The sequence below is a fragment of the Cydia amplana genome, chromosome 7, assembly GCF_948474715.1.
Source record: "Cydia amplana chromosome 7, ilCydAmpl1.1, whole genome shotgun sequence".
Taxonomy (NCBI): domain Eukaryota; kingdom Metazoa; phylum Arthropoda; class Insecta; order Lepidoptera; family Tortricidae; genus Cydia; species Cydia amplana.
The window spans coordinates 15,468,633-15,489,119 of NC_086075.1; the positions used below are offsets into that span (position 1 = coordinate 15,468,633).

Here is a 20,487-nt window from a genome sequence, read left to right on the forward strand (position 1 = left end):
TTCATAAGAAATAATATTATGTTTAAATTCAAGATTTCCAAGAAAACCTATGCGACGTGCAAAGTGGACTGCTATTTAATTATAGCAAGAGATAGGGGTGATGCAGTTTTAAACAAGGCAAAACGGCACTTGTGTGTTCGGCCCATTTCCCTGTTTCCGACATATACACCACCAATAAGGGCTTATATCGACTAACTGTAAATGCTAAACATGTCGGAACACAGTGACAACCACAGGATTTTTTTTATAAAGTATAGGTAGACTTTATAAAAAAAATCCAATCAGTATCTAAATGTCCCCGTGCACCTGCGCTATGAGTAAATGTAGATCTTAAATACACAGTTATTTAATAAGTAGAATTTATTTCAAGGAAATTAGTATTTAAAGACGTATACTTACGAATTAAAAATTTAATTTGTTTGAATTTGAACCACGAATTAATTTTATTTGAGCTCCCGATTAAATTAAATTTGTTTTATTTATTACTTCAATTGGTTTTCCTGTACAGTAATACATATTAAAGTGTACCAAAGTGACTCCATTCGTTCATTATTCTCGTTTGACGTTGTTTGACGTAAATACGTTACGTTTAGTGCCATCGGACTAAATTTTTTAACAGTGTTGGTACTTATGTTTGCAAATTTGACACTTAATGCTTACGACATTAAGCTCTTTTCTGTACGAAACATTTATCTCGACTCAAAATTTACGTAAGCGTTTTTATCATCAATGCAAATGGTGCGAAACGTCATTTGGGATCCACATTTCTTGACGTTTTTGTTCTGCTTTGTGTGTCTATTTCTTTTATATTAAGTCAGTGTATGGAAAGTATAGGTATAGTCTGCCCTTTCTAACCTTATAACAAAACATTTGTCAAATGATATACGGCCTTTATTGTTCATTTTTATATCTATGGAAAGTCTTGTCAGATCTGTCAAGTAAGTATTTAAGAATTGCTCAAAAATACGTCAAAAATAGTCTACAAAATCTTAAAATAAAATAAAACAACTAAAAATAATGAATTTGGTTCATTGAATAAGTACCTACTTTTCTAATAAGTATATAGCGCAATCGCCAATAGTAAGTACCTATACGTTTTTGTAATGCACTGCTGGATAGGTAGGTACCTACCTACATGTGTTAACACGCGTTAAAACAATGATATTATATAACCACAGATATGTTATACTCATACTTGAGGAGCACAAAAAATACTTCCATATTTATTTCTGTGCCTACGAAGAAATCTGTTATTTTTGATTAATTTTTTCATTCCATCCGTCTTTGTCACACTGGTTGTTAAACATAAGGTCGTCTCTTTCCCTTTCGGTGTGCGGGAGCGCGTTAGCACGTGCACATTTCTCGCTTGTCCAGCCGCGACTAAAGGCAACTTGTCCAATTTGCCACAAGGTAAGCGCTTCAATTTTGGAACGCCTATAACCTATCTTGAGTTATAAATCATTGCGTTAAAAAGCCTACCGTTTTCAGCGGTTCTTGGTGATTAAAATACCCGTCAATCTCAGTCACCTTTATTTGTGTTCAGATTTTGGGACCTAAAAAAATCGTATTATTACATTCCAAAAGAAAGCTCACTCGAAATTAGGGTAATAGGATCAAATATTAAAAGCCATTACAAAATGTTGAGTGGCAAAGAGCTGAACCGCTCAACCGAAGTTTGTCGAATTCAATTAAGTTGGCTATCGGGTAAAACGCAGGAAATCAAACTTCGTCATGTCTGCAAACTTTACCAGTATTGATAAATTATTGGACTAACTTGGGGTTTAGACTTTAATTCCGATTCAGTGAAGCTGCTTGAGAAGCCGTTGAGAAGATTTTTCTAAAAAGGCAGTGAAAAATAAACAAACGGCAAAGCTAAATAGTACAGTAGAAATACGAATCTACACCGCCGTATCGCTTTTAGTGTAGACAGATCCAACGAAGATCAATAATAGAGGACCTTAAAATCTACCGATTTGACCCCTCTGTATGCGAAAATGAATGGTTTGATCCACACTGAACGCGCCCCTGTATATAAAAAAAAACAGATATCATTTATTATCAGGCAACTAAGGCCCATAGATACATACCTTACAAACTAACATACATACAATAATAAAAATCTTACAAGCTAAAAAATATTTTATTTCGGCGACACGATGGTTTTCTGTTGCGTCGCCTGTTCCGCGGTGTAGGATTTGGCAGATTCCCGGGGAACCGCCGAAACACCACACCCTTCGGCCAGAATTCCGCGCTCGCGATGGTTTCCAGCAGCGGCCGCGGCACGCGCACCACGAACGAGGTTAAGTGCACGTAATGGCGCGATCGCAGCTGGAACACTTTCAGCTCGTACCGGATCTTCTTGCGAACATATTCCACCACATCGACATATACAGGGGAGGACTAAAACTAACTCCCACAAAGATGACATTTGATTTTCAAGTTCTATGCAAGTGCATGGAATCGTAAAAATTTAGATTTTCTAATACCTATTTTTAACATGTACTAAAAACATACAAATATAAGAACGCACGCGCTATTCAGGAAAAAATAATGAGGACTTTTACATGTTTCGTACTGCCAAGTCAGGAAAGGACCTCTAAGTAGGTATAGGTACGCAGCGGTAACCCGGCGCGGTCGACCCTTAATATTCCTAAGTCTGAACAGCTCCAAACATTAAATGGGCACAATTTTAATTGAGGTCTTATTAGTTACAGTGGCTCGCCGAGCTGGGCTTATTGGAGCGAGAGGATTCATTAGCCTTCCGGAAGAACGATCAAAGCAATTTAGAATCTATTACGCGGATTGAACGGCGCGGGTGGCTAGTCGTGCCCTTGTGACGACCAAGACATACAGTTGCCTGCTATGTAGCCCTATTCGTACTGAATCATAAGTAAAATTACGCGGAGTGAGTGGAAGCGCAGCGAACCGTGCGTTGCGATGATAGAAGAACGTCATTCAGCTTGGTAACCCATTATCTATGTTTTATTTGCCACAAGCATTAAGTTGATAGATTAAATTATGTATCATCATCATCATCATAACTTAAGAGCTTTGCTCTTGTCGGTGGAGTAATCGCCAATACCATCAAAAACATTACTTACGTGTAAAAAGGTGCAAGTCTCGCAACGCCAGACGAACGGCAGATGGTGCCAGTCTTTTAATTTCCTCATACGATGTATCATTTTTTATTTTTTTATTAAATTATGTATCGAATAGTAATTAGTAGCTCAGTCACACCGTTATAATATATGGGCTTAAATTAGTATTTTGCGCAACAGATGTACATAATAAGGGTTCTTAAAATCCAAGGGCCGAAGTTACAAAACGAAACGAAAATTTTATTAAAAATATTCAAATATTTGTATGTTTAAATTGGTTGTCCTGAAAAAACATTACATAATAGGGATGTTGACAATTTTTTGGAACTGGTTTCATTTTGTAGATAGACTCGTAATAATTACAGAAAAAAATATTAAAAAAATATATACATTAATTTTGAATAAAAAAACATGTATAATAAGTTTCGTGTTTAAATTTCGCGCCTAAACGCTCCAAACTATCACGTGACCTTGATGACGTAACGGCGTTTTAAACAAACTGCTGTCAGTCATTTTTTTTAATTTTATATGGCAACTGACAATTTTTTTTTAAAGATTTAACACACTACCGCATCGGACAGCGACCTTCTTTCTCGCTCTATCTTATAGCTGTGTCCTTAACGCACCACCTTACACACTATCGATTCGTGCGCCGCACCGCACCAAGATCGCGTTTCGGTACGATAATCTGTAGACACTTAGGCAGGTTTTATAACTTGTCTTTGGTGATTCCACTGTGATTACGTCACGCGCTCCGATTGGCGTTTGCAGTCACGTGATACTGGGCATTATTTTAAATACTTTTGATTATTGTTAATTAATTTACTACGCATATTTACACTTGCAAAATATGATTTTCCGCGTTTTAATATTCCCTGCTATGGTAAAAACATAACATGTTATATATTCGCGATTCATGTCAACATCCCTATTGTTGCTCTGTATCAAAATAGAAGCTTCCAGTAGCGCGTGCGCGTGTCTAAATGAAACATTTATATTCCAAAATAGCCTTAAGACTAGCTAGCTCAGTATGATGGAAATTTATTGAAAAGCATGCAAATGGAAATGAGGGACGGAACATTAAGACTCTTGGCTATTCCCATTGTTTGGCGAGACCAGGAGTGTCGTGCCGTGCGTTCACGTAACTAAGGTCTAGGATTAGAACTAGTAGTGGTAATGTTGAAAGACACCAACATTACTATCTAAAGTAACTTTGTTAAGCAATTTTCAAACGTCAACACTGTAACACTTTAGACTGTTATGAGAGAGTCCACTTATTGGAAATTGTGTTGGAATGACAGATGCAACGAAAAGTCACGTGACTACTCTCGTACATTATTTAAGGTACCATGAACGTTTTCTATCAACTATTGTCATCAAGTCATACAATGCCGCGTACGGAGAATTTTGCGAGGGGTTGTTAATAGTAATAGTATTTCTAACACAAATTTAACATTTTAAGGTAAGATGGTCCCCAAATTGTATCCTATGTTTGTTTCAGGTATCTGGCACAACCACGAGAACACGGTGGCGCTGATGGGGGGCGGCGCCGGCCGCGGCCGATAGTACGACGGCGGCCGCCCGCGCAGCGTCTCCCACCGGCCGTCAGCCATGGTGCGCGACAAGAAGCCGCCGGGCAAGACCGACTCGCAGAAATGTAAGTACTGTACTGATGGGGGGCGGCGCCGGCCGCGGCCGATAGTACGACGGCGGCCGCCCGCGCAGCGTCTCCTACCGGCCGTCAGCCATGGTGCGCGACAAGAAGCCGCCGGGCAAGACCGACTCGCAGAAATGTAAGTACTGTACTGATGGGGGGCGGCGCCGGCCGCGGCCGATAGTACGACGGCGGCCGCCCGCGCAGCGTCTCCCACCGGCCGTCAGCCATGGTGCGCGACAAGAAGCCGCCGGGCAAGACCGACTCGCAGAAATGTAAGTACTGTACTGATGGGGGGCGGCGCCGGCCGCGGCCGATAGTACGACGGCGGCCGCCCGCGCAGCGTCTCCCACCGGCCGTTAGCCATGGTGCGCGACAAGAAACCGCCGGGCAAGACCGACTCACAGAAATGTAAGTACTGTACTGATGGGGGGCGGCGCCGGCCGCGGCCGATAGTACGACGGCGGCCGCCCGCGCAGCGTCTCCCACCGGCCGTCAGCCATGGTGCGCGACAAGAAACCGCCGGGCAAGACCGACTCGCAGAAATGTAAGTACTGTACTGATGGGGGGCGGCGCCGGCCGCGGCCGATAGTACGACGGCGGCCGCCCGCGCAGCGTCTCCCACCGGCCGTCAGCCATGGTGCGCGACAAGAAACCGCCGGGCAAGACCGACTCGCAGAAATGTAAGTACTGTACTGATGGGGGGCGGCGCCGGCCGCGGCCGATAGTACGACGGCGGCCGCCCGCGCAGCGTCTCCCACCGGCCGTCAGCCATGGTGCGCGACAAGAAGCCGCCGGGCAAGACCGACTCGCAGAAATGTAAGTACTGTACTGTAAGTGTAAGGCCTGAGTGGACGCTCGAGTTGGGCGTGCAGCGGGGCGGGGCGTGCGGCGTGCATGTTAAGCAAATGCAAGCGTATAGGACGCCACGCTGCACGCCCCGCCGAACACTCCGCTTCGAGCGTCTACTCAGGCCTTAATAGTGTAAGGCCTGAGTGGACGCTCAGGCCTAATTCAGGTGGATCAGGAGTAATTTAAGCAGCGTGCACTAAGGCCGCTCCTATACGTTTGCATTTGTTTAACATGCACGCCGCACGCCCCGCCCAACTCGAGCGTCCACTCAGGCCTTACACTAATAGAAAGGAACACCATACACACACAATTTGAAACACGGAAAAAATATATAGGTACCTAACTCAGCTTGGGAAAATTCTACGACGACGCGGGCAAGCCGCACGATGCTCATCTGACACTGACAATTCAGTGCTATGTCTATCTGCGACATCGATCGCAGGCAGGGTTGGGCAAAATACTGGCTTCCACGTATTTGAAATACAAATTACAAAATACATTTTTAAAAGTATTTGAAATACAAAATACAAACTACTTTGGTGACGGGTATTTGAAATACAAAATACAAATTACAGTGTTTAAAATAATGTATTTCAATTACAAAATATACCTTTATTTATTTTTTTGTTTAGCATTTAGTTTTAACGTTAACGAATATCCTTTCATATAAACTTATAGGGTCATTGCGCTAGTTTTCGTCCAGCTCTAGTTTACGTCCACTTGACGAAATTTGAATATATACCTACATTCCTGCACAAATTTGGACTGATTTCAATCCTGTCTAAGGCGTCTAAGCAATATATCTGTCTACATATAACAATGATATTTCGCAAAAAGGAAGCGCTGGTGGCCTAGCGGTAAGAGCGTGCGACTTGCAATCCGAAGGTCGCGAGTTCGAACCCCGGCTCGAACCAATGAGTTTTTCGGAACTATGTACGAAATATCATTTGATATTTACCAGTCGCTTTTCGGTGAAGGAAAACATCGTGAGGAAACCGGACTAATTCCAATTACGGCCCTAGTTTACCCTCTGGGTTGGAAGGTCAGATGGCAGTCGCTATCGTAAAAACTAGTGCCAACGCCAATTACTGGGATTAGTTTCCAAGCGGACCCCAGGCTCCCATGAGCCGTGGCAAAATGCCGGGACAACGCGAGGAAGATGAAGATTTCGCAAAAAGTAGTAAATTAAAAATGAAATATATATTTGATAATCCGTCAAGTCGTCGAAAACTAGTGCATGGACGGAAACTACTGCAATGACCCTATCCCCTAGATTTAAACGAAAAGTTCCACGCAGAAGTTGACCTAATATAGATCCAGTATCCAGCCAATGAAAATTGTATCTCGGCTGGATCGGAGGTTCGCGGTCGGCTCACAGCTTGTGCGAGAGATTAGACATTTTAGGATTATAGAATTTAATAAAATGTATTTATAGAAATGTATTTTGAAGCTTGAAGTATTTGAAATACAAAATACTAAATACATGTGAGTGCAGTATTTGAAATACCAAATACAAAATACTTTTGAGGTAGTATTTGAAATACAAATACAAAATACTAATTTGTATTTCAAATACGTATTTCAAATACATGTAATTGAAATACTGCCCAACCCTGATCGCAGGGTTGCAATCGTGCGAGCCATATAGTCGGTTATTAATTCTAGCTGGCCCGCGAAACGTCACCCACTGGCTGCCTTCTCATTTTAAAATGAGATTGAATTACCACTTTCTATAGTAAGCAAAAATACCTCCATATAACCCGGATGTCTCACATAAGACTTGATTTCTCCATTTATCACTATACTTCAGCGTCCGTCCGACCTACATAAGGAGCTCAGAGCTCACTGTACTCCGGCAAGTAGTAAATGATTGAGTGGATCGTACAAACAGACAATCAGTCATAGATATTATTCCGATAAGGTCAATCGTTTTTCTTTCTCGTGGAGAGAGTTAACATTTTTTGTCCATTGTAACTGTAATAAAAAATGTTAAGGCCCTAGCAAAACACAATGGGTATAACTATGCACATTCGGGTTTGTGGTCTTTTATTTATATTAGATTTTATACCATTCTATCATTTTACGAAATCTGGAATTATATTTTTAAAGATTTTCTACCATTTATTATTTACGAAATCTGGAATTATCGCGTATGATTAAGTTTTTAAAGTTTACATTTCGAGGAGGGCATTGACACCGTGGTCTCTGTATGTCTGGCAAAAGTTGACATGAACATCTTCTAGTTGCGCGCTTTAGTAAATAAATAGTTGCAATTATTGAAGTTTCGAGGTGAAAAAGAATCTAAAGAATACATCGCAGAGGAATTCTAACAAAAATAATGATCGCATAGAATATTCAGTCAAGTCACAATCTGTTTGAGAATAATGGACTAGATCAGCCTTAAGTAAGCTTCACTCTGAGATCTCTAGTTTAAGCTAGGTACCTTATAAATAGTTTATCAGAGCTAGAGGAACTAACAGACGCAGAGATTGATGCATTTCATTTATTTTGGAATTATATTGATAAAGTTAAATATGATCAAAGATTGTTTTTTTTTTTAACATAAGGCTATTGCTAGAGTTAAACGATTGATTTTTATCGTATTTTTTATTGCTTTGTTGTTGTATGCTCTTTATTAATCTTTAGATATGTTTAGGCGATAAAAATTTTAATATTTCTCAACTTGTTTTCATATAGTTTACTACAGTGCTCGCTGAATAATATTCCTAGAACCTACATTTCCAAATAATGCAGCTTCCTAAGACAATTCATAACTTTACATTAGCTTAACCTCAACCAACCAACGTATTTTCTACACATGTTTGCATATTTACCCTTTTAAAAGCCGATTTAACACTAATACCAAAGGCAAAGCCGATTTCACACTATTCAGATTTAAACATAGGATTATAGAAATTCCAAACAGCTTACAATGGGTAAAGTCGTAACTTTCTGCTCGGTGTGGAAAACGCCAGTTTGCCGCTCGAATTAGGCGAGAGGGTGCGTCCTGTAGATAAGGCTGCAGATTACGGCCTAACTCGCGGTAATGGCGGAATAATATTTTACTTTTATGTTTTTATCACATTGCAGCATCATTGAAACTTAAGTCGTGCAGTGCTTGATTATTTTGATTAATTTACTTACGTTTTCTACCGTTAATGGGTGGTGGAATAAAAATCAACGTTGCGCAGCCATATTGTAATGTCTGTTGTTATGTGATTTTTAAAGATGCCACCAAGTTTCGTGATACCCAACAAATTAATACCGAATAATTTCGAAGTTAATACCTACAAACTTAATAATTTCTGAGTAAAATGCCTACTACATACGCCCGTAAGACAGACAGGCCACACAAACATAGCGAAACTTTAAGTTTACTCTTTGTCGTTTTCTATACAGAACCCAAAAACTGCTGTATTTAAGGAGAGTTAGTTTTTGTGAGAGTTTCCGCATGACCCTCGGTGTCAAGTGTTAGATCAGGCGGCTATGGCAGGCGCCATCGCCGCCCATAGCCGCCCATCGATCACGCTCGACGCGGCACGTAGCTACACATGATACCTACGTTACTGACGTAACAGACCTACTTTAGAGTGAGCCTTGGAACGACATTCAGATTTTTAAGGCGCAAATTGATTTGTTATTGATGTGAAACCATAATAATATTGACTGATCTTTGTCCTATAAAAAAGAGTCCGGAGATTGTTAGATAGATAAAGCGTTTATTTGATTGCTGCAAACACACACAATTAAGAAAATATATAGGCAGACAGAAGATTACACAATTAACAAAATATATAATACATTCGATTAAGACAAAATACAAAATCTTACAAATATTAGAGACATATATACATATAACAACGACAGTTACGCTGTGTGCATTGCAGCAACATCAAAAGGGTGCCGACTCAGCTATACGCTTCACTCTTTCGAGCAAGGCACTGATATTCTGCCGGAACCCAGATCACGTGGTGAGTGTGATGTAAAAGTGTGGATGAAGTGATAGTTTATAGTATTTTATGCAACCGTTGTTTAAGAGAGGTCAAAAAAGGCGAGTGGCGTGAGTAATTAATAAAGACGCCACGAGTATTTTTTGACTCAGTTAAACAACGTTGCATACAATACTTTTTCTACGACCTAGCACTTTGAAATAAAATTGTAAATTTAACAAATATTTTTAATTCAAGAAGTAGCAAAAATGGAGGGTACGGGCGGGAAAAGAATGAATGAATGAATGAAATTAAAAAAAAACATGTCTATGGTTCACTTATTTGTCAGAGATGACATTTAAAATAAGGTTGGCAACACTGTATTTCATTCAATATTTTTTAAGTGGTCATTACACGAAGTATCGTAAAATCGCCAAAAAGATATTGCGTGTAAGAACAAATTCTTTTTTGGGGAATAGACTAAAGACTTGTCTTGACAACTATAAGGTAAGGTTTTAAAGGTGTGTGCACGACCCTTTAAATGACAAATAAAAGTACGGGAGTAGAAAAAAATAGTTAAAATGCAGATGTTGAGAGTGATAAATGTCACTAAAAAATATAAAAAATATGAAATAGTACGTAACGACTTAACGAGAAATAAAAAGAGACCATAAAAAATTATAAAAAAATAATAATATAAAAGTATTAAGGTTTTTTGTAGTTTCTCCTAGAAATCCTCCGAAGTACCTATTAGATTCTGAAATCCGCAACCAAAAAGCCGTATGGTATCCACGCTTTTTGTTTTTCAAGTAATAACTTCTAAAAAAGGTTACGTTTGAAAGTTTGCTTACTTTTCATTGACAAGCTTACAATACTTATATAGGTAATAAATTGTCCATAAGTACAGAATAATATGTTTGTATGTTAATTTGCGTATTCTACTTAATTTAAAATGTACTAAATTATTCAGCAGATTTACATAGCTCATATGGGTAAAAGTATCTTTCGACAAATTGTTATTTATTCCCAACACCCCAAACTGAGAGCTACGCTATTCGAAAAAATAAAATCCCTCAGTGCGGTGAAATGCGTACGTATAAATAACAATTTAGTGTGATTTATTTGTCTGTCCTAACATATAATTTAATTTAACGGGCACTGCGTGAAAAAGCTGTTACAAACTTAGTTAATTATACAAACTGTGTTATCGTAAATAACGCTTTATACACAGTGGGTCTGAAAAACCCGATGGACAGAAATTCCAAAGCGTAATTGAAATAAAACCGTTAGTCCACCATAAACATAAATGTTATAAATGGGTTAAATCATGCGAGGTTTTAATATCAGTGCGTAGTACTAGAATAGTCAGAATAGATGCCAAGTCAGTCAATCCAAAATGATCTTTATAAGAATGCATTATTTAGACGCACACTTTAAGAGATAGCTAAATTTATGGCAAATACTTTTATTAGCGGAGCACAACAGACATTCTATTTACAAAAAAAAAACTATGACCAAATTGCTAATACGTTGATACAGAAAATTGTTTGTATTAATTTTTCGTGGCCCACGGTGTATACAGATATTCTTTCCACCTATTTGCTGAGGTTGAATAAAACAGTGATTTTAGAACGGAGTTTAACGTACGTGTCAGGATAAAAGTTTCCAGAGCAAAACAGAAAAAAAGAAGTTTTAAAATCCAACTGCGCCTGGGGCCTTATTCGACATGCCACTTTTGACGTCGCATGTTGAAGTTCATTTGAATCTGAACAATCATGGGTTGTCGAATAGGTAAAGTGTGTCACCTGTCAGTGAATCTCATGTAAACAAATCATTTCATCGCTAGACTTGGTTGTCTATTGGTATGGCCGCCATGTTTGGATTTATGACATTTAAAAGGGGATTCTATGGCATAGAGTAAACTGCATTTCTATTTTCTATAGTTTTTTGATTCCCCTACTCGACGCAAGATGGAGTTAACAGTCAAATTTCGATCTTGGCGTTATAAAAATAAACCGCAAGAACATGACATGCAGTTGCGTTGGTGTAGATCTATCATGAAAACGAATATATGACAATTGTCCAGAATTAAAAAAAACTTGACAATAAACATACAGCAATACATATACCACTAAATGTCAAAAAGAAAACAGATTTAGTATAATTACTAGGTAACAAATTATATATAAAGTTTAAATTTTAAACCAATCGTCGTGGGTCCTAACCCCGGCTCTTAGCAATGAACTTCTTGTAACTTGTGTGAAAAATATCATTTGATATTACACCAATTACTTTATGGTGAAGTAAAATATCATGAGTCATGAGGAAGACGGAGTAGCCAGTAGCCACAATAAGCTATATTTTTGTCCTCTGGGTTAGATGGCAGTGAAATAGGGAGAGATAGTGAAGAATGCGGCAAAATAAGCATTTATTGTGTTGTTAGTAGTTAGTAGACTAGTTTTTTTTTCTAAAAATGAAAATTGACGCAACAGCAAGCTCATAGCCCCCTATGAGCCAGTCTGTTAGGTGCAGGCTTAAGGGCTAATCCCGGGGGAAGCGGAGCGTCGGCGACTAGCTGGTGCATCTGCTTATTAACCTCTTCTCACTTTTACCTCAGGTCCTTTGATTAATAAATTAAGGTAAAATTCGTAAGAACTAGTGCCTGTGTCATATTCTAAATTGGACGCTATGCCTAATTAGTTGTTATAAATTAAATACAATAATTATTTATTTAATTAAATTTATAACAACGCAACGTGATTATTCATGATGAATTTTAATGGCTTATATAAGACAGCGGTCGTATATTGCCTCAGAAATTTGGATTTTGTCAGTTTGAATGAACAGCAAACTGGAGACATTGAGATTAATTTTAAACTTATTATTTTAGGTGTTCGTAAGAAATAAGGTATTGACAGACATTGACGGAAAATCGCGAAAACCCGGCCAGGTGCGTCGGACCACGCAAAACGGAGGAGGATTCCATACTTACTTCTTCTACCATGTATCCATATGCCAAAATAGCAACAAAAAAGCCGAACAAAAATACCGTTTCTTCGCAGCACTAGATTTCAGTCCTTTTTTTAGAAAAGTAATATGTTTAGGTACATAATATATATATATATATATATATATATATATGTAAGTAATTTTGTTATGTGAAACTTATATGTTGTGTTACGAGACTTACGAGTAGGTAACTTTAAACTTTAACAGCCGAACAAAAATACCGTTTCTTCGCAGCACTAGATTTCAGTCCTTTTTTTAGAAAAGTAATATGTTTAGGTACATAATATATATATATATATATATATATATATATATGTAAGTAATTTTGTTATGTGAAACTTATATGTTGTGTTACGAGACTTACGAGTAGGTAACTTTAAACTTTAACAGCCTAACAGATCCCAATAAGGCCTAGTTTACCCTCTGGGTTGGAAGGTCAGATGGCAGTTGCTTTCGGAAAAACTAGTGCCTACGCCAATCCTTGAGATTAATTGTCAAGCGAACAATAGGTTCTCATAGGAACAATGATCCGTGGCAAAATCGAGATAACGCGAGGAAGAATAACTTTGTCACAAGAATATTTGGCCAAATATAAATCCTTACTCTCGTGTATTTGACCTACCTACTCGTATTGAGTCGTATTTTGCCACCTAGTAGCCTCGAATTGGTTGTTATATGTGGCTTTCCATAAATTAAGGGTCCTTATGCTTCAATAAGGACGTTTTCATGGGGTCCCGTTGTTTCCCATAAAGTTTTAAGTCATAATGTATTGTTTGTCATATTATCATTACTCATAAAACTGAAACCGTTAACATTTCAAGATTTTAGTTAGGTTATCCTATAGATAGGTTAGGTTAGGTTAGATTTGTTTTATGGCAATCCTGAAAAGTGACGCGTTTCTGAACCAAATGAATTATGACTAACGAAAATTCGAGCAAACAATACATTATGGCTTAAAACTATCTGGGAAACAATAGAAACCCCGTTTTCATCTGAAGTTGCAATAGAAATTGAAAAAGCCACATTTTTTCAAGCTTTTACTTAGTTTCATCTGTCCCGTTGGTTGTCTGTCTGTTCCAATGTGGTTCCAATCAAATCATGCAAATTAAATCCCAACAAAAACATAAATGTGAAATGAGAGCCAAGTTCAATATTGAGAATACGTGTCGTTGTTGACTCGCCGACAAAAGAATTGAGATCTATATGGGTGCCAAGTTCTGTGCTGTGTAGAAAATCCTGAAATTATAAAGGATTTGTCTTGGCTAGTTTTTAACAACAAACCAAGTTTTTGAAAAACTAACAGAAAAATATATATTACGGTTGAAAAAAACATATATATTACGGTGGAAAATATTATTAAGGTTGGGAGGTTTAAATTAAAGTCCCAAACGCTTTATAACAAATAAATTTATTAAAAAAATAACCCAAGCGGTGGTCGTGGTAGTGGTCCGTTAAATTTTAAATTAGCCTGTCTGATTTCACTGACGTAGGTGGGTACTCCCCTGACGTGGCAAGGTGGTCGTGCGAGCCCTGTGTTCGGACGCCGGGACGTCTCGGGAAGCGCCGAGGTCAGCTGGTGCGTGAAGCCGGGAAGCCTCTGGAGGGCCTCCTACTCTGCGGTCGGATCAGCAGGTCCCCCCTGCCGCCGTAGTTTTTAAGCCGTCTAATTGCACCCTGGAATGTACATCGTCCAGCTTTATGTCCACGTATTAATTGGCCGCTCGGTATGAACCCCAACGATGACGCTAAGCAAGCAAGGGAGTAGCAAAAATTAGATGGTGGGTGTTCATAACCAGAACGGAGTTACAGCGGTTAAGTGATATGGCAAGTAGGTACCAAAAGCAGAGTGCAAGATTATGAAATTAAATTACAATAATGGGGATCAACTAAAATGATAAAAATGCAATAAACTAAGCTTGTGAGCTAAGGCTATTAATAATCTGAAGTTAAATAACACGCTGGGCAAAATGTATGAGACGCCATGTTATAACGGTACTTTTACCGTTACGCCGCGACGCGGCGGCTAACAACACTTACTAGATAGGAATTATTTTAAAATACATGATACCGGCAAGGCACAATTATAAGCGTTTTAGCACAATAGAATTTAGCACACTAGATTCTTAAAACTAAGTAACGTTCAACACTTACCCAAACGGGGTGCAGGACGGGTAGAACTAACTAGTACTTAAAATCATTTGCTTATAGAAAATTTTAAAGATTTAGCTACACTTGGCCATTGCCGATTTAAAAAATATTATTTTAATTTGCGCCGGCGCGTGAGAGGACACGGCTCACGGCTCGTGAACGCGGCCGGCAGCGTCCGTCCTTAGAGACGATCGAACGAAGAGTGGGGCGCGGAGTGATGGCCGGTGGTATAAGAAGGGTAAAACTGCTGACATCGCCGTTCGGCGGAAAGTACAGTCGCGCACAGAAATGTTATGTTAATTTCTTAATTTCACATTATTTTAAATAATACTTTTGATTTAGATGCCTATAGTAACGTGCATCGTTACACTATATGCCTATACGTAAAAACTAGCCAAGACAAATCCTTTATAATCTCAGGATTTTCTACACAGCACAGAACTTGGCACCCATATAGATATCAATTCTTTTGTCGGCGAGTTAACAACGACACATATTCTCAATATTGAACTTGGCTCTCATTTCACATTTATGTTTTTGTTGGGATATCATTACTTTTTGTACAGAAATTACTATAGTATTCATCATGAAAGCAGTTTGCCTAAGCTGAAAAGGAGACCCTCGCTAACGCGCGGTTAATTGTCAAAAAGTTTCAGTTTCACATTTTTTCTTTTGTATACGCCTTATAGTCTACTTTCATTCCAAATATCAAGTTTCTAAGTAATTTAGAAGTGGGTTAGGTTTTTGGTCTATAAGTATTTTTTTTTTCCATCGATATATCAATAATTTCCAGTTTTCAGATTTTTCCCTCTATATGCACCTAATAGTCTACCTTGATGCCAAATATCAAGTTTCTAAGTCATCTAGAAGTGGGTTAGGTTTTTGGTCTATAAGTATTAATTATTTTTTTTCCATCGAAATATCAATAATTTCCAGTTTTCACATTTTTCCTTCTATATGCACCTAATAGTCGACTTTGATGCCAAATATCAAGTTTCTAAGTGATCTAGAAGTGGGTTAGGTTTTTGGTCTATAAGTATTAATTATTTTTTTTTCCATCAAAATATCAATCATTTCCAATTTTCACATTTTTCCTTCTATATACACCTAATAGTCTACCTTGATGCCAAATTTCAAGTTTCTAGGTCACCTGGAAGTGGGTTAGGTTTTTGATCTATATGTCAGTCAGTCACAAAAATGCCGGTTTTTAAAGGTTAATTTATCAATAACTGTTTGAGCTATGTTTATGAAATAGTGTATTTTGAACTAGCTAAGGGACTTGAATACATGTGCCAAATTTCATGTGTGTAGGTTAAGTAGGTTTCAAGTTGTGAAGGGGTCAAAAGTAGCTCGAAATGGTTCGTGTAATATTACACACGGTTGCTGCGTCGCCAGTTCCTTTTTCTTTGAACTTGGCTGGACACGCTACCGCGTGTCTAGATTTGACCCACTTCTCGGGTGTTCATGAAGCTGAAAATTTACATAAGTACATAATATGTAATATGGGTGACAATACAATATTTTTATGGTTACCATCGAGCTGATCTGATGGTGATGATACAAACAGTGGTCTTTTAAGTCTTTTTAACTTTGTGATAAAACAACGCAACTTAATTATATTTGAAAATATTTAAAGAAAAATACAGTCAGAAATTAGAAATTTTGTTATCTAACCTCTCTATCACTCTTGCATATTCGAGCGATAAAGAGGCAAATAGCTGAGTTTCGATTTTCGCACTTCCCGATAGGCCCCTTTGTAAACAAACCGCCTTGATGTGTCTATGTCAAATTTTTAATTGTCTGTGAAAACTTGTTAAAAAAAAGTTTAAAACAAAGGCGTAGGCAAAGAGTAGTATAATATGTATATAGCTGGTCAACCAAATCTTGTCAGTAAAAAAAGGCACGAAATTCAAATCTTCCATGGGACGATATCCCTTCGCGCCTACATTTTTCAAAATTGCCGCCTTTGTCTACTGTCAAGATCTGGTTGACCAAGTATACCTATATAGCGCTGGCGGTACACCGAGAAATTCAGTAAAATGCTGCAAATGATGTTAAAGGTATGAAAATCGGTACGATTGATCTGTAGAACATTTGAAAGAATTTGACCCGAAGCACCAACAAATAAAAAGAAAACGAGAGGAGTTATGACGTCATCTTTTTTTGTAAGGAATAAAAAAATATTGTTTAAAAACCTATCGTGTTTGGTATTAAACGAAAGGGCTTTAGGAGCCGATTCCAAACATATATCACATCATTACATTTCAGTATTTTTTTTTTATTATAATATAAATAATTTTCAAAACATACCAATTAAGTTTGGGTTTCTCCAGATACAATACGGCAAATTTTTTTTTGTAAAATATACCTCTAATCTTATACCTAATATCCTCATATCTAACCCTAATAAAGCAATTTTGAAATTATATACATTTAGGTTTTTTTTTTATTTTTCAATTTTACATAGTGTGATCTATGAATCTCTCAATTAAATATTTAAAAAGAAAGCATAAAATTAATATAAAACGGTTTTTTTCAGAAAGTCGCTTATATCTCGGAATCTATAAGTCGTAGTAAAAATTGTCTATGTAATAATTAAGAAAGAATTAACCGAAAAAACTCACCTTTAACGTCCCCCCTTTCCCGAGTTCTCCGCCCCCCACTCATCAGAACTTTTTCTTACTTAAAGCTTAGATATTACCAAAGGAACATGTAATAGTATTTTATGCAACTGTTGTTTAAGAGAGGTCAAAAAAGGCGAGTGGCGTGAGTAACAATAACAACAAACAACAACCGAAAATTGTTAATAAAGACGCCACTAGTATTTTTTGACTCAGTTAAACAACGTTGCATACAATACTTTTTCTACGACCAAGCACTTACTTTGAAATGCAATGAAATAATAATAAAAATGGATGATGATGATTGTTTCATGTCCTAATGTGATAGGTTGTTCAGTGCGTGGGATTCTTAAGGGGAACGAAAATTTTATTATTTTTGCGCTACGACGCACGGTTTAGGAGATACAGCCCTATAAATATTTTTCTTCCTCTTTTTCTTTTTTTTTCTTTTTTTTTTCTTTTTTTGTGTTTTTTAAATCTTACTTAGGGGTTCCTTAAAGGGGAACGAAAATTTGATTATTTTTGCGCTACGACGCACGGTTTAGGAGATACAGCATTATAAAGTTTTTTTTGTTTTTTTTTAATCTCTTTTTTGTGTTTTTTTTTTTAAATATTAATTAGGGTTTCTTACAGAGGAATGAAAATTTTAATATTTTTGCGCTACGACGCACGGTTTAGGAGATACAACCCTATAAAAAAAAATTCTTTTTTTTTTTGTTTTTCGTGTTTTCTAAATATTACTTAGGAGTTTCAAAGGGGAACGAAAATTTGATTATTTTTGTGCTACGACGCACGGTTTAGGAGATACAGCCCTATAAAGATGAAAATAATCGTACCATTAACCAAAACATGTCTATGGTTTACTCATCTGTCAGAAATGACAATTAAAATTAGGTTGGAAACAATGTATTCCATACAATATTTTTTAAATGGTGATTACACGAAGTATCGTAAAAGTGCCAAAAAGATACTGCGTGTATGCACAAATATTTTTTTGGGGAATAGACTAAAGACTTGTGTTGATAACTATAAGTTAGGGGTTTAAAGGTGTGTGCACGACCCTTTAAATGACAAATAAAAGTACGGGAGTAGAAAAAGCAAGTTTCAATACTCTTATTTTACCCGAATGACATTATTACTCGTATTGAGTAATTCGGCAGGGCTATTATTACACTTTGTAAAATTGAAAAATTAAAAAAAAAACCTAAATGTAAATAATTTCAAAATTGCTTTATTAGGGTTAGATATGAGGATATTAGGGATAATTTGAGGTATATTTTACAAAAAAAAATTATGGTATTGTATCTGGAGAAGCCCAAACTTGGTATGTTTTGAAAACTATTTTTATTATAATTTAAACAAAATGACTGAAATGTAACTATGTGATATATTTTTAGCATTGGCTCAGAAAGCCCTTTCGTTTAATACCATACACGATAGGTTTCTAAACATTTTTTTTTATTTCATACAAAAAAACATGACGTCATAACTCCTCTCGTTTTTTTTATTTGTTGGCGCTTCGGGTCAAATTGTTTCAAATGTCCTAAAGATCAATCGTACCGATTTTCAGACCTTTAACACCATTTGCAGCATTTTACTGATTTTCGCGGTGTACCGCCAGCGCTAGAAGTGGGCAGCAAAGAGTAGTATAATATATAGAACAGTCGGCAGTCAACGTTTGTTCCTAATAAATATAACATTGATGAATCAAGGCGGTTTGTTTAAAGAGGGCCTGCCGCGATACCAATTTCGTTATCTGCCACCATTAAATTTCGCTCGTATATGCAAGAGTGATAGAGAGGCAGATAACGAAATTTCCCCCCACCCCCCTTTGGATGGTTCTTGTTTGAGTTATAATGTCACTGTATTGAGGACTCAACCTTTCCATTTTTAAAGTGTTTTTATATCGACATGACACTGGCTACTGTAGTAAATGCCAAAAAAGAAAAAAAAAACGCTGTCATAGTAATCGTCAATCGAAATAAACAACGTACAAATATCCAAGAAAAATTTGCAAAATAGTATATGATAAATATGTAAAACATCATTAATTATCGAATTAAGATTACATACAACTTTGTGTAAAAAAAATTGAGGCAATTATACAGCCCGATTATACGGGTTACATCTTGAAAAAGATGATTATCTTGGAAAGAAGAGTAAATATACATAGGTGAACATAATGGTGAACAAAGGTATAGTCAAATAGGTAGGGACATAATTCAGGGTTTGCTTGTCTGGTCCACGCATGCTGTACCTATCACGACCACGGCACGGCCGTCTCCTGCTAACTTTTCGCTATAATAGTAAAATCATAGGTCTAATACCTATGATTTTAATATTATAGCGAACAATATTTCATGTTCATGATCTCGAATTTAAGACTTTAGCTTAGATTTATGGCGTGCGGCCTAGCGCGCGTTGCCTCTAAGAGGAGCTGTCAAAGCGCTTTATATCTGTATGCTTTTGATGATGCGGATCAGCATTCTTATCCAGCGGGGCAAGCGGGCAGCCTGCAGAAGGGCACCCTACCGCACTTGGTAGGTCACTACACTCACTACCAGGATTTAGGGCTAATAATTTATTTATAAGTTTTTAATACCTTTAAACGAGCAATTCTTGTAAATTTATTTATTTATTTATATGTATATATATTTCGGGGATCTCGGGAACGGCTCTAAACGGATTTAGATGAAATTTGCTATATGGAGGTTTACGGGGGCGCAAAATCGATCTAGCTAGGTTTTATCTCTGGGAAAACGCATTTTTGGGTTATTATATGTTTCCCGAGCAAAACTCGGTCTCCCAGACATTAAGTTTTTAATTTAAGTGTTTTTATCATGTTTCATATTTAAACTTACAGATGTGAATCACCAGCAGAGTTTTTGGAGAGGTGTGGTTTTCTTATTTCCTGTTACCAACCTGAAACACCATACCTACTTAAATATCAGAAAATAATAAAGTGAAGAAAATTAAATAAAGTTAAATGCTTAAAAACTTTAATGTTTTATTAAACAAAACGAAAAAAAATGTGTAAACTGAAATAGATCTAATTTTTTTATTTGTAGTTGAATAACATATATGTATTTAATCTCCTTTAATTAAAAATCATCTCTGAGTAGATACATATTAAACAATAGGTACTTTTAGGTCTTGGTAGTAATGTTAGGTCTTAT

The 20,487-nt window shown here is 37.2% G+C and overlaps 1 protein-coding gene across 1 annotated transcript in view; it reads left to right on the forward strand.

Moving 5' to 3' along the window:
* Positions 1-5,447: 5,447 nt before the first annotated feature.
* LOC134649624 (uncharacterized) overlaps positions 5,448-20,487 on the forward strand; it is a 215,175-nt gene continuing 200,135 nt past the window's right edge. Inside the window, exon 1 of the mRNA XM_063504457.1 lies at positions 5,448-5,571. Within this exon, the coding sequence (XP_063360527.1) occupies positions 5,526-5,571 (46 nt within the window). The 5' untranslated portion in view covers positions 5,448-5,525. The remainder of the gene's footprint in view (positions 5,572-20,487) is intronic.